The 27,797-nt window shown below is 39.1% G+C and overlaps 1 protein-coding gene across 7 annotated transcripts in view; it reads right to left on the reverse strand.

Annotated features, from left to right (window-relative positions):
• The window catches only part of kiaa0825 (KIAA0825 ortholog), a 132,270-nt gene that overhangs the window by 79,624 nt on the left and 24,849 nt on the right, over positions 1–27,797 (reverse strand). For all 7 annotated transcript variants that reach the window (XR_013300230.1, XM_077600190.1, XM_077600191.1 and 4 more), the window contains 12 exons: positions 24,263–24,430; positions 22,110–22,192; positions 21,762–22,013; positions 19,996–20,273; positions 19,340–19,490; positions 17,443–17,633; positions 15,629–15,835; positions 15,423–15,527; positions 11,237–11,376; positions 5,342–5,521; positions 602–817; positions 223–527 (listed from right to left, as the gene is read on the reverse strand). Coding sequence is in view for 6 of the 7 variants with exons in the window: in XM_077600190.1 (XP_077456316.1) it covers positions 223–527; positions 602–817; positions 5,342–5,521; positions 11,237–11,376; positions 15,423–15,527; positions 15,629–15,835; positions 17,443–17,633; positions 19,340–19,490; positions 19,996–20,273; positions 21,762–22,013; positions 22,110–22,192; positions 24,263–24,430 (2,276 nt within the window). In the remaining variant the exon portion in view is untranslated. The remainder of the gene's footprint in view (positions 1–222; positions 528–601; positions 818–5,341; positions 5,522–11,236; positions 11,377–15,422; positions 15,528–15,628; positions 15,836–17,442; positions 17,634–19,339; positions 19,491–19,995; positions 20,274–21,761; positions 22,014–22,109; positions 22,193–24,262; positions 24,431–27,797) is intronic.

Here is a 27,797-nt window from a genome sequence, read left to right on the forward strand (position 1 = left end):
GTTTGTGTCAATGTGTCCCTAATCACCAAGCAAACTCTCAAATAAGTTAGCAAAATACGGTCTCGTAAATTGAATAACCTTTAGGAACACCTATCACATAGACTACCATTTCCCTTTAGAATTAACTAGCCCTGAACAACCATCATTAAGTATAAAGCAATGATATATTACCCACTCCTGAGTAGAAGAATCTCATTATAAATCTATTATTCACACCTTTACCTTCTGTTTAATCCCAATTGAAGCCTGTAGACATTCAGCCAACAGGACCAGGCGGTCCTTGGCCTGACGGTTCAAGGCCAGACCACTGATTTCTTCAAGTGTGCATGGGTGCCTGAGACTGTGGATAAGGCAATTGAAGAGGGACCAGAGCAACAAGCCCATGGAGCGCAGTTGTCGGTCGTGCTGTGAAAGGTGCTTCTCAGCCACTTGGAAAAGATAACGGATGGAAAGGGGCAAGGACGCTACAACCAGCGGCAGATGAGTGAAAATGAAGGACACTGCCTGAATGGCGAGTGATATCACAGCTGTGGGGGGAATGTAGACAGGTGATATTTAATTAGTAATCACTTGAAAACCAGTGGTATCATTTGCTGCTTACTCTTATGAGAAGCGGTCGAGCTTGCTTCAGCTTCCACTGGGGTGTAGTTCCAGCTTTTGGGCACTTTAGTCAGGATACTTTCTGGAACACATCTTGTTCCTTCTGAGGCCTGCCAGTCAGTTACCATAGTGACCAGGTGTGTCACGATGGTGTTTGTCGACTTGGTGACGATTACTCGAATAAGCTCCACCACAATGGGCACTTCCTCTTTTGTTTCTGGGGAAGGCAACACATTTAGGTTTATTTAACTCATAGTCATTGTTGAGCCAAACGAACAGGCGCTATGGCATGTTAGCTGGATTTTGCTTTATGTTAGCTACCATAAATTCTGCTTTGTAAGCCGCTGCATGGCTTTACAGGCTTTGTCTCCTGCGGCTTATGCGTAGATTCTTATGATTTAGACACTGATTCCGTTTTTTTCTGAATCTGAATACTTCACATTGCTGAATCAATTTTAAGACTGTGCTACTGACAGTTGGGTTATTAATCATAAATACTATCTTTGTGTGCACCATAAAGTGTGACCACCTGTAGTTTATAGTCAGTCCAAGTTTATTATCTTTTCTAACTTCGCTCCTGTGAAGATATCGGTTTTGCTTGATCCTGCTGCTCAAGCTTCAATCAAATTTTAAATTGCTCAGCAAGCTGTCTTGGATTTGATTTAACATTTCTCTTATTTACTCTTGTTTCTACCTACACCAAATATTTTTGGGTGAATTTTTTTTTTGCTTTTAACATGCCTTTTTTGCTGCAAAAGAAAATTCTAGAAAGTCTGCCTTATCGCAACTGGAACAGAGGACTTCGGCAACGGAAGCTAACTTGGCCTTAATTTGGCCTCACTGTCCATGGATGATTATTAAAAACTGCCCCAGAAGATAGTGGTACAAGCTTGAAAGAATGTGGAAATAAATGGTCAGTCAGAAATGAAACCGCTTTGCCGATTTCCCAAACCAGTGAGAGGAAACAGGTTTATAAAATGCCACCTAACATCAATGAGATTCAATGGGAGCACGCTGGAGTTGTCAAGAAACTGACCAATCCCAGAATACTCTTGGTCTATCGTAAATGCACTACAATTTGGGAAAGGCATTTATCAGATGGCAGTACTGGCAGATTTATGAGAAAGAATGGCCACCGATACCTTGACAGAAGACTGCCTCATCGATGCCAGCACCAAAAAGAAAGCAACCAGAAACCAAGATTAAAACAAAAGGTAAAAGGAAAGTGCTTTAAAATGATGGGATTCCACTGCAAAACAGATTCATGCCACTTTCTGAGAATTCGTATCCCAAGAAAGATGTATCCCTCAGTTCGAGAGAAACGTATGAGGGTAATGTTCGTGCCAACCAGCTATAGAGAGTGAGTGAGACACTGGACCCTGCGTTTTGATTTTGGGCAACTTTGCTCTGAATGGCATAAAACACTTTTGCAGCAACATGTGTTGTTTTAATAATGCAATGGTATGATATCTCAGAGAAAATCCTGAACATTGCTACTACGCATTCAAAGGCAAAAGCTCTGATGAAATGGAGGTTGAGCTGGAGGCTGACTCTGGGAGACAGCAAGAAGACTGGTCAGGATCGTCATCTTCCATGGAAAAGGTTTCTCTAGTAGTTCAACCGGTATTGACTCACCTAACAGTGGCTGGTTGTGACCAATCCTCTAGGTAGAGAAGGCCCCATTGGCTCAAAAGGAGGAGATCCCGGGAGGAGGTAACAACCAACACCCTCGACACTAGGCCCAGGCAGTAGAAGCTCCACCAGTCTAACAGGAAGAGGCCATAAAGCCCCAAATCCTTACGCCTGGCCCACCGCCGATACACTGCCTACAGTCGGACCTTCCAAGTCCGCATAGCCTAGGCAAGATGAAGAGCCTTGGCAAACAGTCTCCTATTGACCCCAAAAGTAGGACTGCTACAATCTCACCCAGTCCCATTCAACGGGAGACAGTTGTAATGACAACAAACCAACAAGCCCTCTCTACTCTTTTACAAGAGTAAAACTCTTTGGGGGAAAATAGCCTTGAATAGAAACACATGAATCACAATTAGAATTTGTTGGTATGTTTTAAGTATGTATAGCTTTTATTTTGCAAAAAAACTACAATGGAAACAGATACAACCTTCAGGGACCTCACCATTAAACAAAAAGTGCATCTCAATTACAACAAGTAGACTAAATTTGACTATAATTTTATTTTGAACTGATTAAAAAAATAACTTCATATGAAGCTGGATTCAAGAAGGGATACCCTAGAGATTTGTTAAAATTATGAATGCAAAAAAATGTACTATATAAATGCATATACATGTACTATATACATGCATTTTCTCACTTGAAATTTAACATCGAAAAAAATTGACCCCAGGGCTTACTTCCCCCATGGTCTCACACAGCAATGGCATTATGACAAGTATTGTGAGTCCATTGGGAGAGTCCACTTCCTTATTATATCACAACTTTACTTTGGACATAAATGCCAAATGTAGGGATTAGATTGCTGATATATTCAGCGAAACCGTCTGTAATAAAGCAAGTAATAACCGCTCACATTCAGATGTTTTCAATCAATTTCAGTATCCCGACAGTGAAAGTCCTAGTACCCTCTCAAGGTGCCGTACAGTACGTCTTCCAATGCTTTGCCCTTTCATATCCGGCTCATATTGATAGCCGCGAACCTACTGTGCGCGTGAAGTTGTATGGCAGCCATAAATTTCCCATAGCAGCCGCCATAGAAGCAAAGGCTACGGGACAGATAAAGTATGCCGGCAGTATTGGAAGTGCTGTGAAATCTTATGGGACGTCTAACAAATGTGCGACCTCAGACCTACAGAAAAAGACTGGAGCGGAACACAAAATGATATAGCTGTTTGACGAGGTACCGCTCCAAGGCAGGTGAGACCGAGGTCTATTTTTCAAAGTCACTTGATTTTCACATTTTGCAAAGCTGCCTCTCGGATCGACTCGTGTATTGATTGGAAACCACTTGCAGCTACAGTGAGTGATATAAGTAAGAACTATGTGACTGACCAGTAACATGAATGTGGCAATAGACAAATCTGCCAATGTGGATTTATATCATTGGTTTCCTTTGACGGCAATAGGCGTCTGATCCATTTCAACAAGGAGCAGCTAGCACCGAATAATCGATCCTAGCCCTTCCAGTCAAATGAATTGGTTGTCTATTACCATCAATGGTAGTGAAATGTGATCAATCTCACATTTTAAATCACAGTCAAACTAAAGCGCCATGGGCCAATTGTGCTATGCGATTTAAATTTGTGTACCCCAAAAAGTCAAAATCATGTGCTTTGACTTCATGTTTCTCACTTAAATCAAATTCAAATAAAATGTATGTAGTCTTTGGTTTTCTGCTATTAATTATTAAAAATAAAAAATGTGAAAATCCACGCTGAAGCCACTCCCAGGTCTTCGGCTTGTTACTAGGACTCATCACTGAAGTTTTTTTTTTAAGTTCATAAAAATGTGAAAATCCACGCTGAAATTCGTAAGCGGAAGCCACTCCCCTGTATTCTGCTTGCTACTAGGACTCTGCACTGAAAAAAAACAAAAAATGAGTTATAATAGGGCTATCCTACTTCACAATTTTTCGATTATTGTGGCCAAGTCTGGTCCATATTAACCACAATATTTGAGGGATTACTGTACGTATACTGTTTTAGTGTTAGTATTAAATGAATGAAATATTTACAGTTTTGAAGGAATCAAGTATACTGTATGGGTCATTACATAGGAAAAATACTAACACAATGAATAAAGTGGCAGCCCGGTGGGGCGAGTGGTTAGCGCCTCGGCCTCACAGCTCTGGGGTCCTGGGTTCAAATCCAGGTCATGTCCATCTGTGTGGAGTATACATGTTCTCCCCGGGCCTGCGTGGGTTTTCTCTGGGTACTCCAGTTTCCTCCCACATTCCAAAGACATGCATGGTAGGCTGATTGGACATTCTAAATTTGCCCCTAGGGATGGGTGTGAGTGTGCATGGTTGTCTGTCTCCTTGTGCCCTGCGATCGGCAGGCCACCGATTCAGGGTGTCCCCCGCCTCTGGCCCGTAGACAACAGTGATTGGCTCCAGCAGCCCGCACAACCCTAATGAGGATAAAGTGGTTCAGAAAATGAGATGAGATGAATAAAGTGCATATTTAGAACCATTGAAAATGGAGCTGTGGAAGGGCAAACTCTCAGAAATATTAGACAGTCAGACAGTGTCCTTTGGCCTACGTAGGGGGAGCATGTCTTTACGTATATCAGCGGAGAACGTAAGGAGAGTGATAAATTTGCTTTTGCAAACCCAAGTTGTTTCCCATACTGAAAGCCAGTTGAGAATGGCGCCTTCTGGACCAGACAACAGAGCAGGACACTAATGACAATATTTAGGTCAACAATGTCTCTAATTCATCAACTAGCAAAATATTTGTCAATTCCTTTGACAATTAATTAGTTGATCCACCGTGGCAGCCCCAGTTGGCAAACATAACGTTCTTCCAAAGGAAACCAGAACTACTAGGTAGCTCATAACTAAAATAATTTTGACATTCCTGTTTAAGAATATGGTCAAGTTTATTAGAGTCATCTTTTACAGGCCACATATAAAAGTGTAGCTTTTATGGAGAGCATGAGCCTTTAGAACTGAGATGTAGAATGTGTCACGTTGGGATAATAAAGACAAGACCTTCTGAAATAGTGCCATCCATTTGAATCAATTGGCTTGCAGCTGCTTTACCTGCCAATGTGTAGAGGTGTTCCCATACATGCACACTCTCCAAGTATGGCTCAAGGAGCCGAGTTAAGGCATCAGGGATGTCATTCAGGCAGGCAAAAATGTTGAAAAGTGCAACGATGAAGGCATCTCCTGCCTTACGATGTAGTGCAGATATGTTGACGTGGTTTTCCTGGCAGAAATCTGAAACAATAAAAATTAAAGGAGATAAGATTGCGAGGGTAAACAGAAACACAAAAAAAGTCATTTCAAATTACAAGGAAATCCAGTTACAACACTAAGTTTCACAAGAATGTGTTCATTCATTCTCAACACTGCTTCTCCTTCTCCATACCTGTCAACCTCTGCCGATAACTGGCCTTATAAAATGATTATGATTCCCCTTACAAACCCCCCAAAAACCTTACAAACACCGTACGAGTCATACGGTGTTTGTAAGTTTTTTGGGGGGTTTGTAAGGGGACTCATAATCATTTATAAGGGCAGTTATCGGCAGAGGTTGACAGGTATGCTTCTCAGTCATGAGGTCTTGGAGCCTATCCATGCTGACCTCATGTGAAAAGCGGGCAACAACCTAGACTGGTCGCAAGGCAATCGAAGGGGACAAATAGAGACAGATAACCATTCAGACTCACAATCACACCATTACCGAGTGTGAATTAATAGCAAGTTTTCCACAGGCAAAAGAACCACTGCAATATTATACTATATAGCAGGGGTAGGGAACCTATGGCTCGGGAGCCACATGTGGCTCTTTCGATGGGTGCATCTGGCTCTTCGCTAATCTGTGAGCTAAAATATGGAACCCACTGGTGACAGAACTGAGATACTACATCCAGTGCTGCTTTAGTCTTCTTTTTTTGCATCAGACTCTGCTAGAATGCATACTCTCATTGATTAGCAACTGCATAAGAATGTTGTCAAAAGTATTCTTTTTTTCCACCTTAAAAGTGGTGAAATTACTAAAATAAAAGACACCCATTTACATGTATTTTGACTTTTAAATTCGGAGTATGGCTCTCAACGAATAACATTAGAAAATATGAATTGTTTATGGCTCTCTTCGTCAAAAAGGTTCCCGACCCCTGCTGTATAGTATTAAGGAGGGAAATGCAATTGTGAAAAGACAAGATAAACATTACAATCTGAGGTCAGATAAAGATCTGCCTGCATGTAGCAACTTTTTTTTTTACTTCCACTAGTATATGAAACTTGGAAGGAGGAGGTTATGTACGTATTTTCATTATTTTTTTTGTATTTAGGTTTTGTTTTTCTGTATGTTGTTTTCTATATTATTGATATTTTCATACAATATTGTGATTTAATAAATTCTTCTATGAAGTTGAGAGCTTTCATTAATATTTTTTTACACTAATCTTTGCACCTTTAGTATAAATAAATATCGGCTCCAATAATTGATTATCAGCCTCCTCTAACTACTAATAATCGGTATCAGTCCTGGAAAAACCCATATTGGTCGATCAATACTACGTAAACAATCATCCCCACTGACTTTCCGTAAGGAACACTACTATTCCGGGCCAACAGTAATCCTAATCAAGTAGGGTACAAGCTAAATAATACCGTCTTGTAAAAATTATAAACATAACTTATATTATAATCACATTTTTTGGAAAAAAATGTTTTTTTCAGCATAGATGAGTAAACATTTAAAAATGACCATGATACCCATAACCATCCACTCTATTCTGCCGACACCCCAATTTTTGGGAAAGAAAACAAAGAATACCTCTGGATCCCATAATTTGCAGTTTATTAAAAAAAGACTCAGGTGAGTAGTAATTTTAATTATCAATTTTGTCATTGTATTGTTTCCGTTGATAAATTTAAAGAATCTGAAATGAATAGAATAAGGCAATAATGATGGTAGTTCATCCATTTATATACTGTGCTTTTATGCCTGAAAGGGAAAGGAAAATATAATCTGAAAATGACTTTTTACCACGTCTGACAACACATCGTAAATCAATGACATAGAAATGAAATATTTGTTGTGTTCGCAGAGTATGATTGAGTCGAATTTTGTCCTTGTGTATGTACATATTTAAATGGTTTCAGTAATTACTTTTTAAAAACAAATTTAAGGTTACTGATGTATAGGAAAACTGTCAATTTCAAATTTCAATTGAAATTCATGCAAAGAGTCCAGTGAGGTTTCTATGACTTTCCAACTTTCCGTCCTTAAAGTGAAATAAGTAAAGCTATGGCAAGAACTTATCATCACTTTACAGATTTGTTGACAAATGAATAGCTGTATTTTCTCATCAGTTTGAAATGCGAAAATGAAATAATATAAAAGGAACTGCACATAAAGTCCCTTACAACCAGCACATAAATGTTATGACTAACTTTCAGTTCACTTTGTATATTTTGTAGAGGTAAATTCATACACATAATTCCATGTGCATGTATTGACACATATTTTACTTTCTATACTTAATCCTTGTATTTGGTTTTCAATATGTGCTCCTTTGTTCTGCAAATTCCACATTAAGAAGAATTTTTTTTTTTTTAAACTCATTGTATGTATCTTAGAAAATAGCTTTCAGATATCCTTTTTTCCTCTTCGGTAGGAAAAAAATATATTGGAGAATGTCAAGGCTTATTCTGACACGTGTTAACAGAAGGGGCGAACAAACAGCATTGTGAATTACAAGGAAAGGAAGAAAAAGCTCACATCTGTGTTCGATGGTTGTGAGTGTTTAAAAAAATATATATTTCAAAACTCCCTGCCTGCGAGATGTGGAGATGGGAAGTGAAAGGGAAGAGGTTTTGACAGGGTGTCCTTGTGGGGGCAGCTGTCTAAGCATGGGGCTTGACAGAGGTGTGCGTGTAAGACTCCTATAGATGTCTATATGCCTCACAGATATTGTGCATGTTAAATTGACAGGGGTGGCTGAGAAGAGGCTCGTCGCTCCAGAGGTGGCTGATATCCAGTGGTCTGTCAGAGATGACAGATATTTGAATAGTGTGTGAAACACTGCAGTCAAAAGTCTCATGAGATTTTAGTAGGATTTCACAAAAAACTCAAACCAATGTAGTTAGAAGAGGGAGTGATGTACTTTTTGGTTTTTAAGAATGAGTTTGATAATACTTAGGTGTCAGACATGAGGCTCAGACAAAAAAAATGAATCTTTAGTATTTTCATATTTTTGTTTGCTTTTAATTACAAATATAAATAAAAATGCAGAATGCGGTACAAAATGAGTGACCCGTGACAAAAAAGAGTTTGGGATCTCTGTTTTAAATTCTAGATTGTCCACCATGCTCTGAATAAATTGAGTCCTTAACTGCCATTGATCACTCCCAGCCGCTCTAAGTCAAATTTGACGTCTATCGCAGCCAATGGCATAGAACATGATCTTTTCTTAAGGGTAAAAACATGCGAAATTTGAGTTCCCGTGTATATTATGTATATTCAGTTTGAAGCAACATCACACAAAATCCAAATGAGAAATGATTTCCTCTCTGATGTCATTCATGTTTTCCCTCTCTTGCACAATCACACATCTAACATGCTTTAAGTAGTGAACCAAGCTGACCTATAATTAGTCTATTATGTGGGTTATGCTACTATCTTGTTCTCTGCCTGTCTGGTAATTGGTCCTCAAGGAGAAAGTGTTTTAGTGATGTGACCGTGACGGTCCATGAAAACAGGATTGAGAAATGACCAGTTTCTCTGATTATGGCACAAGAAATTACCCCCACTGTCATTCCATTTTTGTTTAGTTGTCGTGGAAGAGTTACTCTTATGTCAACACCCCATAAATGTTTTAAAAAGTTTGTAACATAAAAAAATAATTGAAAATATCTTGTGAGCTAATTAATTTGGGGAGGCCCGGCGGCAGAGTGGTTAGCGAGTCGGCTTCACAGTTCAAGGGTTTGATCCAAGCCAGTCCTCACAGTTTGGAGTTTGCATGTTTTCCCCGGGTTTGTGTGGGTTTGCTCTGGGTACTTTGGTTTCCTCCCAAAACCCCAAATCATGCAGGCTGGCTTGTTGAAAACTTGAAATCCCCCCGAGGTATGAGTGTGAAGGTAAATGGTTGTCCATCTCCGGGGCCGCCCCATTTTTATTTAAATGAAAAAAATTAAAGTGGATATTTTTTCATTATCATTTTTTTTTTAATTTTACATGTTTTTTTTATTAAAAAGAAACTAGAAACTGTTCATTTATTTGTTTTTGTTTTCCAAAAAGGGAAAAAAAGAGTACCTACTCTCTACCAATACTATATAATTTTTTATTTAGATTTTAGCTTTGAACATAAAGTCGATAAAAATTATTTACTTTCACAGGGCACACAAAGTGTTGTGGTGTGCCGGATCTGGCACACAGGCTGTGATTTTGACATTTCTGCTTTAAATGATTAATTGGCTAGAAAAACATGTCGGTTAGTCCACCAATCGATTAATCGGCTAGAAGTAACATTATCTGAGTAATACGTTACTTGGCGCGCAAATGTGGGAGAGGATTCAAAAGACAAAGTTGTTTGCTAATGCATACAAGTTTCAGAAAATCTAATGATTCGGCAATACAGTTAATTTAGATGTGCTTAGTATTGTTTTCATGTCATTTCATTTTATTTTTCATCCCTTTAATTTTGGTCAGTGCTTCTAATTCCTACAGTAAACAAGTCCCTGTATTTTTTTTCCTCATCATTCTGTGAGGGGGGTTAACAAAATGGGTTCAGGGGCCAGTAAAACAGCAAGAGCATCAAAAAGCACTGGTATCAAATACAAGTTTACTTCAAAATTGTCAGTTACACAGTTAAACTTTTTCATCCATTCATTCATTTTTCAGACCGCTTATCCTCACAAGAGTCGTGGAGGGTGATTGACCCTATCCAAACTGCCTGCGGGCACCAGGTGGGGGACATCCTGAAGTGGTCACCAGCCAATTGCAGGGCACCAGGTGATTGACTATCATTCATGCTCACACTTATACCTAGGAGCAATTTAAAGTACTATATCAGCCTAACCTGCATGTTTTTGGGATGTGGGAGGAAAAGCAACCCAAGCCTGGAAAGAACATGCAACCTTCGCACAGAATAGTCTGGGTCATAGATTGAACACTCAATTTCGAAACTCTGAAAGCCACCTATTTCACTTGTTTTTTATAATACCAAGACAAAGCAGACGATAAAAGAACATGTCATCCTGTGGTGACCTAACACTTCAATAGGGCACCCTATGTTGCGTTTTTTCTTTCACTTGTCCTCAATTAGTACCCACATAAAGCGATAACAAATGCTTGTATGAGAGTGAGCTTTCAGTCAAACCTCTGTCTTACGACTTCTTGCTTAATTAGGCCACCACTGCACTAACACGCAAGAGTCAGTGCTTCCCTTCTTAATCTATGACTCGGAGCTGAGGCATCCTAGCACTTCGGAGCCAGAATTTCAGGTCGGCTAAGAAAATGGCACTGTGAGCGTTGTTATTAATGAGGTCACGATAATGTGAATTAATGCACGATTGCGCAACAGTCTTTAAAGGTTAGACTGTTGCCAGTACGGAGAGGAGAAATGCAAAATCTTTAAAGGTCAGCATATGTGCTCTGCCTCAGTCTGTTGAGTGTTTATTACTACACTCTATTGATTTAGTGATGCTGATGACCAAGGTGAAGATGATGATGATGATGATGGCGATGGCAAAGATGGTGATAATGGTGACATAATAAAATGTGAGGGAGCACGTATACCATGCAAAACTGGCTCTAAATGATTATGTTTCACTGACATTGACAGCATGCTAGATTAATCTATTTTGACTAGGAATGGCTGGCAGCAAATAATCATTGTCAGCCCTCCAAATTGAAATAGTTTGGACGTCTAACGCCATCAATGATGAGTGGATTTTTCTATAAGACTATACATGACTTACAAGAGTTTTCAAGGAGCATACGTGGCAGGTGACAGTCCCTATGAAGCAGCATTCGCAGTAGCAACCTGGGATTGCTTCCTGGGTCAGAGGTCAACAGCCTGAGCTGACATGCTGAGGCCTCCTGGCCCATAAGGCCATTTCTGAGAGCAGAGACATGGAAAAAAAAAAGTTGACAGTTCTGCAGTGTCAGGTGAGATGCATCAAAAAAGGAGATTGCATCAAAGTTGCGAAAGAGACATAGAAATCAAACAAGAGGTGAATAGTAGAATGAAAGAATATAAATATTAGACTATATAATACCTAATGCCAATTACTCTCAAAATAAAATCACTAGCCCAGATAAAACGGTAACAATAGCAGAAACATAAAAATGGAACACATAAAGTTTCTGAAAAACAAGGCACAGAATCTAATTTTTCTGATATAATAGTGAAGAAAAACAAACAAAAGCCAGTATTTCTATGACAGGACTGGGCAGACATTTTATCAATGTTGTTAATTTTAGCCAATCAAATTGGAGCATCCCAGACCTATTGTCACATGCACATGTGCTAGAGTTTATCAGTGTGCAAATGTGTTTTCCAAAAAATGTGCGTGGCTAAAACTGATGTCACAAATAGGCTGCCTTTAAATGCGGCGTCACGTCTAAATATTATAAGGTTGTCTGATATCATCTGATGTCATCGATACTTAGTTTTATTTGTCCCTTTGACATGAATATTGACTGCATGTAAACATGGGCCGGTGTCCCTCAGCCAACTCCACAAATGTCTCCACTCTCGGCGGTATTTATATAATGTGCACCAGGAAGGAATTAGCTCTAATCGTGGCCAGCTAAAAGCAAATTAACATTTGGGAGACAGCCAAACACATGAATATACAGCACTACCCCCCTCCTACATCTTTTGTATAACCAAGAGGCTGCGGCCAGCTGTGGGTAATGAGCCGTATCCTTGGTGTGTGCAAACGTACACATGTACACCACTCAGTGTGTATGCTTGCGGTCAGATGTGTTCACGAGGGCACACTGATGCCTGAGTGTGTGCATCTGCGTGTTACTTTATACATCTCAATAAAATCTAATGGAAGGCATGGACAGTTTTTTTTAGGCGCAAGGAGGCAGCAGGCTTCACAGGGGACCTCCACACAGAAATTAACCATTCTATTTGAGCAGAAAAGCTACGGCGGGGTGCACCCCGCTGCTTGACTGAGGCAAACTATGGCTCCATCTGACAGAGCAATTTATGATGTCAGAGCGGCTGCAAATCCAGAAGAAATCCTCTTTTAACTGCACTGATAAATCTAGGCAGCTTTGGTGTAGTTCTCTACCAGATACATACACACATGCATCCAAAAGAAAGGAAGAGAAAGGAGAACTGTTTGCCACTCTTAACATGAACAAAAGATCATTAATTCATTTTCCGAAAGGCTTATCCTCACAAGGGTCGCAGGATAAACCTACATAATTATGTATTTTTTAACCTACAGAGAGCCTTTGTTGTGGTCCACATAGAGATATAGGTTCCTTCGGAAGGCCATTTTATCTGCCAACTAGAGACACCACGATCATTTGACTAATTGACAACAATGATGATGATGAACTATCACCTCATTTTTTTGTTAGTGCATGAATCGAATCCTCTTTTTTTACCCACTTCATAGGAAATATTTCCTTCTCTTTTATTTTTTTTAATTAAACAAGGAGGGAAACACGAAGAAAAGGTATTGCATTTTTGTAAATGTACTTATTATATACATTTAAATTGAATAAATACATTTTTTCAAATGTACATTTATTCATCTGTATTTTATTTTATTTTTTATTAAAATGGGTTAAATAATTAGGAATATTTTTGACGTTTTAAATTTTTCTGGGGAACAGTATATATTGCCTTAATTACATTTATTAAATTTTTCACATACGTATTTTTAATTGATTTATTTGTTTATCCGTCTGTCTGTTTATTTATTTATTCCTGACAGAAGACTGGTTACCTCGCCTCAAAGTTCTAAGATCAATGATTCAATCCCCTGTGGATTCCGACCTTGCTGTGTAGTTTGTGCTTTCTCCTGCTCGAGTTTCCACATCCCAAATACATGCATGGTAGGGTGGTTGACCACACTCATTTCCCCCTAGGTATGACTGTGAGCGTGAATGGTTGTCCTTGTGACCTGCAATTGGCTGGCAACCAATTCATGGTGTCAAAGTGTTTCTTCGGTAAATAAAAAATCATTAAATAAAAATACAATTTACAGCCAATTTTAGTTTTTATTTGCCATTGATGACAATAAAAAATATAAAAATAAATAAAAATAAAAATTCATTTGAACTAAGAGATCACCCTATCCGATCACTGCCAGCCTTCTCAGTTCATATGGCCTGAATGATGATCGCTAGCAAGAGCAGTGAAAAACCTCTTTAAGATCCGTTAAAACAAGTAACTATATAAGGGTTTGCTCATGAATCAAGTTGAACTCATATCCTAATAGGGTGTACTGTACTTATACTTTATATTCTACAAGGTTTATATACACTCTCTGCCATTTCATTTAATAACCATTACAATGTGTTTTTATTTTAGGAGCTAAGGAGAAACTTGACTATCCCCCATCCCCCTCCACCCCCAAATGCACCATTGCACACAAGGCAAGGAGGCGTATGCAAAGAAATAAAGAGGTCATAAAAATAAACTAATTCCCACTCGCCAGTACATTGGAGCACAAGAGCGGGGGTTAGTTTGATTTGTGTGCCATCAGCACGCAGCGACATCAACTCTGGCTGGGAGAAAGATTACAGAGGAGGAGGGGGGAGTCAAGGGTGATGGGGTGAGTGATTGACTACATATTGGAGGTCACATAAGTAGACATGCGTGCATGTACGTGTAATCACAGACACATAAAGTAGAGTACATGGTCTTCTAAAGCATTACTATGAACAAAATCAGTGTCTTTTGTATTTACTATAGCTTCTACAATGTTCTGACAGTCGATTAATCACTGATTATTTTGTGATAATTTAACCGACTCAGTCATAAGTAAATGACTAGTTACTATTTTCAGATGTCTCTAGGATGAACATTTTAGCTGTAAATATGCATTGAAACCAAAACCAAAAACTATACAGTGAGATAGGTTGGACTATAAATATTTTGAAACTGTGTAACTGTATCATTGTTTTCCAAAGAAAAAGCAGAGGTTGTATTATTATTTCATCCTATACACATGGTGTAGCTGACTGGTATTCTGGCATTATTTTTTTCCAGTATGCTTTAGTTTTCAAGCAATAGACATTTTTAAATATTCTTGTTGTCAACAGTAGCTTGCCTCAGTTGACTGAGTCACACATAATGGAACACTTTAGTAGGTTTGCAGTTGAGCACATCATATTGTCCCTACCGTTGTTCTGTTGCAACTGCATTTGTCTAAGACATAGCATAACGTTTCATTCTTTCATTTTCCGTACCATTGATCCTCACAAGGATCGTGGGGCTGCTGGAGCCCATCTCAGCCAACCATGGAAACCAAACACCCTGAATTAAAATGCAAGGCAAAAGGAGCAGGACAGCCATACATGCTAACGCTCATACCAAGGGGCAATTTAGAGAGTTCAATCAGTCTAGAATTTATGTTTTTGGGGTGTTGGAGAAAACCGGAGTGCCCGGAGAAAACCCAAGTATAACATATATTTCTTTTTGGAAGGTGCCTGCTATATTCTAGGAAAATATTGCTTCCCAATAATTTTAAATTACACAGAAAAATATAAATCCTGAAGAAAATAGAGACCTTACCAAAAGAAAAGGCCAGCTGTGGATACAGCACCCCAAACAGCACGTGAACTGTTATTGTTGATCAGTGTAATGAATAGAAAATAGAACATTTATTTGTTGGTTTTATTAATTTAAAATACTAATTAATAAAGGAGTATATATATTAAATGGCTGAAAATGTAGGGGCTATTTTAAGCATCAAACTGTCTCTCTAAATGACTAATTGACTATCGAAAATGTGTCTATAAGTGAGAATAATTTAGTCGATTACCTGCGGCAAGCCTACAATTTTTCGAGTATTCAAGAAGATGTAACTAGAAATGTACTGTATGGATACGTAGTCACTGCTGAAATGTATGCGTGTGTGTGTCTATATGTTTTTTGACACGTTAGACATGTGTGTTACATTCAATACATACTGTATGGCTTGTTCTGTGAAAACCTCTGGTTTTAGAGCATTTAGCCAGTGGATCCCTTCCAACTGCTCTGGTGTTGTCTCATTTGCATGGCCATCCATAAAAATCCTGGAAAGATATTGGATACTGGATAACATTTGGAACATAATTTTGAGCAATGCCACAATGTAAAAAAAATGCTAAAATGTAACAATTTGCAACACACTAACCTATGTAATAAAGGAAGCGGTGCTGTGGCAATGACAAGGACTGTCAGAAGTTGTTCACATAAGCCATGGATTTGGTAGGGCCAATCAGAGCCGCCCGCAATTATGGTGATTCTTGAAGACAGGTCGCCCCGGATTAAGGCTTCGGGACTATCGCACACACTCCACATCAGATGTTCCACAAACAGCAGCACGGCTGTGATGTCGTATCTTGTACAGATGGAAAGGAAACGGTAAATATGATCAATGTATAAACACTGAATAAAAGTAAATTTTAAAAAGTTACAAAATACATGATAATTTTTTTGTTTGAATTATAGTGTTACGAATTAGGGTAAAATTGAACTTTGCATTTTAGACTATAGTGCTTCATTCAATGTCTGCTTTTTTCTGGCTTGGAATGTGAAGCTCTCTGGATTCTTTCAGTTGACCTCGAGTGTATCCGCTCACAAAAAGACACTGATGTGGCCCTTCCATTTTGGATAAAAATATGTGGAAAATAAGAGTGTTTTTGTACACAAACAGCCAACAGATATACTTACAAAAAAGTATGTCTTAAAATACACGGTCACAAAGTCACTATGTACTTATATTTGGTTTCAGGTATCAGCCTTTGACAGCTTAGGCCTTGCAATTTGTGTAAGCATATCATTCCCTTGCCCATGGCTCGCAAATAGACATTGGAACATCAGGCTCTTGTCAAAGCATGCCACAAATGGCCTGCTCTCACCACCATTTAAAAAACCCAAACTTCTGTAGCACAAATACAGGGGAAGTTGAATTATATCATCTAATCTCATCTCATTTTTTGAATCGCTTTATCCTCATTAGGGTCGCGGGGGGTGCTGGAGCTTATCCCAGCTGACTCCGGGCCAGAGGTGGGGGACACCCTGATCAGTGGCCAGCCGATCGCAGGACACAAGGAGACGGACAACCATGCACACTCACACCCATACCTAGACGCAATTTGGAGTGTCCAATCAGCCTACCATGCATGTTTTTGGTTTGTGGGAGGAAACCGGAGTAGACGGAGGAAACCCACGCAGGGAGAACATGCAAACTCCCCACAGGTAGGACATGACCTGGATTTTAACCCAGGACCCCAGAGCTGTGAGGCCGATGCGCTCAAGGAACTACACGGTGCCAGACCCCCCAGGCCTCTTTGATGGCCACGTCTGGCCCATCTACTTGAAACACAAAAAGATAATCTTAGTAAATGTGTAATGTTGTCAATGGCTAAAAGATGATACTATAACATTTTTTTTTTTAAATAATACAACTGGGAGCCATAACCATTTCAATTTTTTTTTGTTCAAATGTGATGGCCACATATGTGGCCACCAGATCTCTATGACGGATCAGAGGGGTTTATTTTTTTTAAATATTTTTTAATTACCCAAATTAGTCACTTGCCCTCTAAGGTAGTTGGATTGGATTGGATTGGATAAATTTATTCATCCCGTATTTGGGAAATTTCGTTGTCACAGTAGCAAGAGGGTGAGGATATAGGAAAGGCATTTTAGACATAAATAGATAGGTAATAAGTAAGTTAATAAATAAATACATGAATAAATATATAAATAAGTAAGTAAATAGTATATATCTATATCTATATATATCTATCTATATATATATATATATATATATATATATATATATATATATATATATATATACATACACACATATATAAGCACATTTATACATACATACACATACATATATATAAGCACATTTATACATACATACACATAGATGTACATGCATGCATACGGTAGGTCTTAACACAGCCATTTTTTTGTTAAAGGTAAAAATACCTTATCTGCATGTGTCTTTTATACGAAGGCTGGGCCCTGGCGTATCGTTGAACTAACACCTGCAAAGTTTCTGACAACACCTGCCCCAGCAACTCTTTGGCCAACTGTGGTGGGAGAACATCCCACAGGTCACTACGAAGACCACACAGGAAGTAGAACCACATCTGCACCGAGAAAGAACTGCGCTCACCCTGTGTAAGAAAAATAATCATTATATATAGTGACATGGTCATTGAAAGTGAAACATGACATTAAAAATGTGATGAAAACAGAGACATGAACAAGTAGGAAAGGATGAGAATATGGAGAGCTAAGAGGATATCTTAGTGGTGATGGCACCTACATGCAGAGAAAAGTACATACTATTTTATTTTAACAAATAAAATGTTTAGATAAGTTTTATTTTATATTAACAGTAAATATTCTCCAGTTTCTGTAGTCCTCCATTATTTACATGAATGTGTTTTAAAATGAATTTAAGAAAAATCGCTGTCACTTTACATGAGTTACTTACGTTGGAGACACAAAATGACATTGCGGGCCAGATCTGGCACCTGTGATTTACAAGTTGAAAAACCTTTCTCGGATGAAATCTCACATTCTGGCTTCATTTATCTTTTTTTCCTCCATAACACATATGCTTTTAATATATCAAATGAAATACTTGCTGGCCAATCATTCATTCTCATGTCAATAACTTTGTCTCGGACAATGGAAAGAGTGTTTAAAGCATATTGGAAAATGTTGCCAAGGCACGGAGAGAGAAATTTGATGCATTTATCTGCTCACTTGAGAAATATGCACACCAAAAGCAGCGTACATTGTAAGATGTGGCTCTCCGTGAGCACACATGCACACAGGCGTGCATGAATAAAAGTGCACACCTGCACACAGCAGGCCTGCTCGACACTGTTGACCCGCAAAAGCGGGTGGGAACAAAGCAAAATCAGCGCATAGAAGGAAAGACGGGAGGTTTGGATTGGTTTAAGGGCATGAAGGTAAGAGAGTCACATGGGCCTTTTTTGCTATTTTCCAGACAGTCCCTCTATAGACTGCAGACTTCAGACAGCTGAAACCCCTGGGGCCCCTGGGGTTGCATGGAAGCCACAGATGTTCTCAGGAAGTTCATAGTAGAAGCTGAACTCCGAAAGACGACGCGGGAATGAACGGCAAAATGAAAAGAAGATGCAGGAAAGCTCAAGAGGGTTCCTAATATGCAACAGAATCGGAGTCACATGGCAATGTACATGAGAGTGTACTTTTAACATCAAAAACAGAAGCTTCCACACTCACGATTTTTGAGTCGGGAGTTTCACTCTAATCCAAATATCTATATGCTGTAAAAAATATTATGCTACTTAAAATTTTAATCAGATATATTCCACATTTTTATCAAGTTAGGTAATGTTTTTTTGATTTATGTATTTATCAAGTTTGAGTAGCATATTATGTCACTACTTAAACTTTGAGATTTTATACTTTCATTGTTAAAGTACAGTAATTTGTATTATTGAGCGATTGTTTTGCTGTTTATTGATTGGTATTACATATTTATTCTGCCTGTAAATTATTTGCCTGTGTTGTCACAGACTGCAAAAATGAAGCATTAAAGTGGGATATGAGCCTTGTGAGAATGCAACCCATGATATTGTGCTTCTCTAAACCAAACTAGGCAGAGAAATCAAACGCATTGGATCCTATCCTTTGCAAATGTTTTTGCAAATTAATTTTTTATTTTTATTTTTAAAATTTACATCAAATCTCATGCAAAATTGGTTAGGGGTTAGTTTGCATGGGGACTTCAAGGTCTGACGGCTTATTTTCCCCACTGTGGTACAAAAACATCAACCCACGAAGCTCATCGAAATAATTTTTCAAGTATTTTCTTACTGTTTACCTCATAAAATGGTTTAAGGTCAGCCCAGTGGTGGCTCTCTGCATCTTGAAGCACACAGGTGTAGCAAACCTGGATACAATAGCTGATAAGTTGTTCTTTCAAGGCTTCAACGGTTTGCTGGTACTTCTGGACAGGTAGCAGACTAAGGTGCCTAAAAAGAGGGTAAAGCACTTCTTTAAACTGATTCACAGGATAAATTGTAAAAAGATATATGTGATTTATTGTAAAAATTCAAGTTGACATATTGTCTCCTTTGAATCTGCCTGCCTTAAAACTTTCCAGAAAGAGGTGAGAGTTTAAGAGGGGTGCAGGAAGCTAGGAAACTGGAGAGAATGATGGGTGAGGAGAGGAGATGTACTTTATGGGTAAAAAAAAGAGTACAGGCCAAGTGTAGGTGGCGGGTTCACAGGGTCAGAGGTGGAAAAAAAGACTGTGAAGGGCAACCATTATGTGTGAAATGCCATGGGGATATTTTGAACTCAACAGATGTAGACACAATATGGGTGTCATTACCACTTGTCATTCATTTTCATTGTTTTCCCAAAACTCTACACCCCTGATCTTTTTTTCTAACTTTATCAGGATGTGAGTGATTTAGACAACAAAACAACAAATCATTTATTTTTAGCTAAATGAGATATTTAACCCTTACTTACACTTTGGCTAAATTGGAGGTGGAGTCATTCAGCTGTGCATGGTAGTGCTCCAGTCGCTGAAGGATGTATATACAAGTGGCCAACAGAGCAGGCAGGTCCCTCAGTGGTAAAGAAGATGGTACTTCTAGAGCTCTCTGCTCTAAACGGACCAACATGGCTAACGCTGCCTGGCTACATGACTCCACAAAGCTTGAGCGAACCTCCAGCAGAGAAATGTCCCTGCAGGCAGCAGCCAAGGGTAGTAAGGCATCGAGCTCAATAACCACTGAAACACAAAACTGAGAGAAGGATAGAAATAAAAATGAAATACATACAGTATGTTCATTTAACTCATTGACAGTGGCTCATGAACCAGAGTTGCTTTAAAAATTCGCTGTTTTTACATTGAGCAGACAGTAACTGACAAGTCACCACTAAAAACACTGAAACTAAGAAAACAAAAAGTCAACAGGTCATCAACCTTCCTACTTGGAACAAGTTATTTATTTGTTTTCATAAATAAACTTATAAGGGGGCAATAAACGTCCTTTCAAACATATTAAATAAATAAACACATCAACACACAGCTTGTCACTAAGAAGAGTCAGACACAACAAGTCCCAGTACCCATTGTTTCACTTTCACACTGATTCCAGAGGAACGTCTATGGCGAGTCGGCAGGCAGCCCGGCTGATTTGTAAATGTATATTTATGTCATAAATGTCCGGCTGGGCTGTACCTGGAATGCATCTCGTTTTACAAAGTACATTATACAAAGTATATGTATGTATGTACAATGACAATAAAGCTTTCAATTTAATTCAATCCCTTTTGCCTGGGAGGGGCTAGCTGATCGCCACCAGCTCCTCTCAGTCAAAAAAGATTGTGCATCTACCACTATCAATGACGCTGAAACCATTTCAGTTCAGATGGGTTTAATGTCTATTACGGACAATGGCAGTGAATGTGTTAACTCCAATAAATGTCCTGTTACAGTATGTACCACAATAATGTGGATGGTTATGTTGAATTTAACTGTGTTATGAAATAAGTGGAAATGATTCAATTAAAGGTGTTATGATTGATGTCATGCTATTTTTTTACCAGAAGGTAAAGGTGAACCAATTCTACAGCTGTATTAGCAGTAGATTGAATGTTGCTGTCAGAGATACCGCAACTAATACTATAGTTTTATTATTGTTATTTTTTAAAGTTATAGTTTTAGGATGTTAGCTTTGTACTTACAGGCTGGAACTAATATGATGGACATATTGCACTATTGCAGTCTGCATAAATATCATAATTAAAATAACACTGAGGATAATTTACATGAAGAAAAAAAGACTTGAGGTTTGAACCTTGAAATGTGTTAAATATTGATATGCTATTATTCATTTGAACTATATTACTGTCTAGTAAAATATATCTACAGTATGTATTAATGCTACCATGCTGGTCTCGGCTGTCTGTCTGTGTTATTGAATGCAAATGCATTCATGTATAACCTTTGTGTTGAAAGGCTCTAATCTTTAAAGCATTGACCTACACGTAAATATGTTGTAGAGTTCTTGGGAACAGGCAAATTCTGACACTTGTAAGCAAAGAGAGCTGAAAATACTGTCAATGCTAAAGTGTGGGGGAGTGCAAGGAAAATAGGCGTGAATAAACATGATAGTCAAGGGTGGTTGCGAATGTGAGCTGAATACATGGAAATGCTGCTCCAGGAAATGCAACTATTATAAAGAAGTAATTAACAGTGGATAAGTGTTGCCTGTTTTTACGAGTACCTTGGCTACCATAGTTGGAGTGTCTCTCTCTAAATAGTTGTCAAAGTTGTCTTCACTGCCATTTATATTGTTGTCATTGGTGCCCCACTGTCCTTTTATATTTTCCAGCAAGAGTATGTAGTGTGGTAAGGAATGGAGAGCTTCTTCTTGCTGAAGATGTTTGGTACAAACATCATCCAGAACCACTTTGACACAGTGAGCCATATGTGGAGCAAGCCCGCTAAAAGCTGACCTCCAATCAAACTCCAGAACCTTCAAAACAGAAAATCAGTCAACTGATTGTTCAAAACTTCTGAGGGACTGCAATAATTAATTTTAATGTTTATATGGTTAATAAAAACAACTCACCTCTGAAGTATGAGGTGTTTGTGCTGTAGATGTCCCGCCTAATCCTGTAATGTCGGACTCTTCTTTGGTCTTTTTCAAAATACCTACATGAGAAAAGCATGTGAAAGAGTTAGAAATCAAGTTTCCGTGCCATTGACGGTAATAAATATCCATCCATTTGAATAATGAGGGCTGTACAATAAGGATGAATGTATATCACTGTTAAAGGCAACCTTACAGAAATAACGTTCATGTGAGAGACGTCATCAGAGTTTAAGTAGACAAATTGCAAAAAAAAAAAAAAAAAAAACACATTGCCTGTCATTGACAACAATAGCCATTCTATTCATATAAATGAGGGGCATGGGCTGTAAAAGCTGATGTTTCAGTCCTACTTATGGGGCTAGATGTCTATTACTTTTTAACTTGACGAGGTTGGTATCAAATAATGCTTGCCAGCCAATGAGTTAAACCTAAAAATGACAGAGATTACAAGAGCAGCCATTTTGTGGTGTAAATTAACCACACACATATATAAACCCTGACAGATCTGAAAACAGATGCATAAGATATCGGGGAGCACTGGGATAATGGGGATGGGTGGGCAATCTGGAATAGTCACCTGTGATTTGCTAATAAATCATTGTGCCATTGATAAACTGTCTGCCTCATTTATCATTTAATGCATAAATGAGATTACCTGTTCTTTAAATGTATTGGGCAAGATTCCTTCCATTGGGATGTATATGACAAAGGTCTTGCCTGTACTTTCAAGACTTATTCCCTCGGTATGAAAGCAACTGTATATACAGTGACTACCATTACTCCAATGTTGACCCACCAGTCAAACGAGATGTGAAAACCAAAGAGTATTAGTCAATAGCTCAAAGGAGGGGGCAAAAACAGGTGGTAGAAGCTAATAGTGATGTCGTTACCAGTCTAATTTTCAAGGTTTGGAAGCCAATTCAACCCAGATGGCTTAAACCACACTCCGCAAGGGGTCATTCTATTAGGGGATATTATCTGGGTGTGTGTGTAAGTATTTGTGGAGGGGTGACAGGAGACAAGCGTACACGATGTTGGGCTGGGTTGCAATTAAAAAGCATGCACATCAAGGCCAGAGTATCCTAATCAGTAGGCTAAAAGTGAGACCCCAGGCGAGGCAATTTATGCGAACATGAGTGGATGGAATGGAAAAAGGAGGAAGCAGCCAGCACATCACTTTTTGACCTTTAAGCCCGTTTAATGAATTTCTGGTAATTAAGCCATTTGATTGCCTGGAATTAATGACTTGGATAACTGGCCTTTAAAGGCTGTTTACCTCTCAGTAAATTGAGCCTTTCTGCAAGTCTTGTTTTTATAAATGTAACCTTTATGGAAATTACGGCACGCACGAAAAAGCTCTCCGATATTTCTGTGTGCAGAGTTCAACTAAAAAACAAAAAAGATAATAAAGGGAAAAGTCCAAGATGCAATAAAGGAATAATAGACAGGAAAAATGACCCTCAGTGGAGCACAGGCCACTACCATGACTGGTGAATTAAGCCAGTAACTCCTTCCTCTAAATTGAATTTGTAAAAAGAACCTTAAGAAAGAGAGTGGATAAAATAATAAAATTACTGTAGATAACTTAGTCATATAGGTGGCAATTTTGTGTTAATGTATACTGTTTCCATTGAAAACTGTTCTTTAATAATAAAAAAAGGAAAGCCTCTCAGTCTCTCTGTCATACCACCAGAGTTTAATAAAGGAAGATGGAAACCCCAAAAACCTGTTAAGTGGCGAATTGATCAAGTGACTTCAATTAATCTAAGGTACATTTATTTATACATATAGGCTGTAATTAAATTGGACACTCTAAATTGCCCCTAGGAGTGAATGGTTGTCCGTCTGCTCGTGCCCTACGATGGGCTGGCCACCGATTCAGGGTGTCCCCCGCCTTGTCTTCTTGTTCAGTATGTCTCTATATTTGACTGTCTGTATGTTTGGGCTCAAGTTAACTCATGAACAAATAGTTAATATTATCAAGCTAGCAGTATGAAACTGAATAGGTGAATACATTTAGCGGTAATGAGGTCAAAGGTCACAGAGGCCGGAAAAGAAATTTCATGATCACATGATAAGAGCTAGACATAGACATTAAGAGATAGACATTACACTGATGTATGTTCTACCTTTCACGCAGGGAGTGTCTTCCATGCAATTAATGAAGGTCATGTTGGTGACCATCTCTTTAACATTTTGCTCATAGTCCAACAGGGTGCAGGCGAGCTGGGTTAAGGCCTTCAACTGGTGGGAGGTCAAACTGAAGCTTCGGCTTTTCACAGGAGCCTCCATTGGTGCTGTGGAGACAACCAATTGTTTGCAGAGATTTAACTGACACAGATACAGAGAAGGTGAGAGCGGCTCTAAAGTTTACAGTTCAGTGCAGAATAAACAATTTCATGAAAGTAGGTTTCTGACATGCGCACATCAGAAAGCACCCACAACCCGCAGTCTTGCCTAGCACGACACCTCTTATAAATATCGACCCATTCATGTTTTCCCAATGCACCGCATAAACAAAGAGACAGTAAGAATATGCAAAACTTGGCACCCCCTACAAGTGATACATGCGCATCCATCTCTCTTGGTGCAAAACTTTTTCTTCCTAACCCGACAGTGACCCCTTTGGCAAATATGGATTTCCCATTTTGGAGGCTGCCAAACACATCACCCCGGGGATGTTCCGCATTAAGCAGTAGAATGGGTGGCACGGAAAAGGCTTGCCATACTCGCAGACACATGCACAAATACTTTGTGTTCGCCTAAATGAGCTCCATTGCAATGGCATCTGGGACTGGATGAGCTCAGAATTAGCCTTGACTCTAAAAGCATGCTGAAGATTGAGAGAGGCGGGGGGCAATAATTGTAGCATCATTGCCCCTGGATCCTAATGTAATTTTGATATATTGTTAAACAAAATCTGACAATATGACAACACACTGTCCCCAGAGGTTCATCTCTTAATCACATTTGAGGTTAGCCCACTCGCGATGTCTGTGATTATGAGATTATGTTTGTGAGAGTTTGGTGTGTTTGTGAGCACACTGCGTTTATGTGCATGTAAAACTGGTCATTTTGAATAACTTAATTTAGAGAGGACATGTCAATCTCGGCATATAAATGCCATACTAGAACCAGACCGCGGCCACACCGGAATATAGCCTGACCTCAAATTTGCTTATGTTTGCAATTGGAAGTCCACACATCTATTTATGTTCATGTGTGTGTGCAGGCATGTATGAAATCTCATGTGAGTAGGGAATGATTATTTGGTGTGCGGCCACATTGGTGTGTATGTGAAATTAGACCACATGAGTCTGCTGCTCGGCAACACTTCAGTAATGGGGTCCAGTGGGACCGTGCACACATGCTGCATGTGCACACGGTTGACCTGGCTGACACCCACAGGCTTGCCTTTGCCTCACCAACTCACACATCCATGCACGCAAGACCAATCATATCTATTTACAAAGATACCAAGCATCAACTTTGTGTAAACAATCCAAAATGGATGAGGCAGGGACATTGGCAGACAGAGTGACCAAATTCTCTGAAATTACTTCCCGAAACTGACCACTAATCAGAGCCTAGCATCCTCTATCAAATACTTCATTTAGCCAGAATCATTATCTTCTCAGCATTCCATTCATTAAATTAGGGGTGTAAAACACATCTTCTTCGCAGGTCACATAATAAGTTTGATTTATTTTAAAGGGCTATTATTATTGCTGAATGAATAGGCAACTCATCAATTGTCAGATGATAATATTTTTAATTGAAAGCTTCATTTTCATTGTAGTCCACAAATTTAATTTAAATTATTTTAGCGAGAAACATACGTTGACGCACGATTTACTTTTGAGGGCCACACAAAATAACGGAGGCGGTCCAGATCAGGCCCCCGGGGCTTGAGTTGGCACCGGTGTACTAAATACTCTACTTGCTCATGACCTTGATGTTTAACAGGATTTTTTCCCTTACCTCTCCTCAAGCTATCTATGCTATATCAGTATTTATTGTTGTCTTCCTAGCCAAATAGCCCTATAGCCATAGCTGTCTAGTACACTGCCATCTAAACCTCATTATACCTTTGTCACAACCGTGAGGGCAAATGGAAGCTCTCGTAGCAGCTTGATGGAGAGGGTGCGCTTAAAAGCACCCAGGTGTGTCGTATAGGGTTGTGCCTCGTGTATCCCATTGAGCAGAGAGACTCGGGGCACGTGCAGGCAGAAGGGTTCAGCCAAAGGTCAGTGTAGTATGAATCAATGTACGACTGTTGCTGGAAGAAGGCTAAAAAGATGTTTAAATAAGAGAGATCATCCATACATTGTGATGATGTTCTCCCAGACAAAAAATCAATGTTCCCGCATATTATACTATATATCACCATAGCATAGAGCCTGGCATGTAATGGTTCAGTATGTGTATGGCTGAAATCATGTGTGTGTCCTGTCTCAGTTTGTAGCTTTTAACTCTTTATAGGACTGTGTGGTAAATAATAAAAAGAAATAACAAGCAAACAAACTAAACTTAACTCCCGATCTGCTGCTCACAAACAGGACATGCGGCCTAGATGATCCAAAATGTGATGTCCACATAGATGAGGTCTCAATTACAATTATCCATTCATTTTCAACACCTCTTAGCCTTGTCATGGTTGCAGGGTGTTGAAATCTATCCCAGCTAACTGAGATAGGCTATCCACCCCAACCCCTCATCACAACCCTTTGTGAGAATAAGTGGTACAGAAAATAATGGATTTAGTATATATAATTCGATGTTTACGAATAATCTATTTTGTGAAAAATTACTAAGGCAATTACATCAAGAGGGTGACAATGTGCGAACCACACTTGTATTACAATTGATAAATGTTGTGGCCTACATGACCAAAAATCTGATGTCCAGATGTGAAATCCATGTTAGTTTTTTTTATGGTAGTATCTATTTATTTCCTCAGCAGATGTAGTCGCCTGGCCGATATAAAAGGTTCAACTGGGAGGAATGACAGTGAATGCTCAGTGACATCGACGAAACTAGACATTCAATTCATTTTGACTTGAAGGGCTGGCAGCAATCATTTGTCGCCAGTGTCTCCCAATCAAAATAGATTGGAGATTCAGAACCATCAATGGCAAGCAATGAGTTAAATGGATGCCCTTAACATTGACAACAATGGAACAGAAGTGGAAGAAACAAACAAATAGAGCAGGTATTTTTGGCAAGCTATCAGTCATCTCCATCTGAATCTCTTGTGGGTCCCACAAGTAGCTTGGCAGTACACACGCGCATTGTCTATGATGCAAACACACACACGTACTGCTCTTGACTGGCAGGGAGCACAGACAGAAGGGAATGAGTGGGGAAGCTAGTGGGGAGATTGAAACAGAGAACGTGAGGGAGGGAGAAAGGCGGGAAAAAGGGAATTCCCTTAGCAGTTGTTATTGATTCCGGTGTTTACGGGCGAATAGTTTAATGCCGTTTACAAAACAGAGCAGATGCAACCAGTGAGCAAAAAGGTAAACAATTGCTGTGTGGCGGGCTGCCAAATCCCCAGACTGATGTATTAAACTCACGATGAAGAGCATTTCCCCTTTGGCTGCACTTATTGCCACTTCATTTCCTCTTAGCTCACAAAACACTTTCCATCTTGGCATACCTCCC

This window comes from Stigmatopora argus, chromosome 5 (genome assembly GCF_051989625.1).
Source record: "Stigmatopora argus isolate UIUO_Sarg chromosome 5, RoL_Sarg_1.0, whole genome shotgun sequence".
NCBI classification, from domain to species: domain Eukaryota; kingdom Metazoa; phylum Chordata; class Actinopteri; order Syngnathiformes; family Syngnathidae; genus Stigmatopora; species Stigmatopora argus.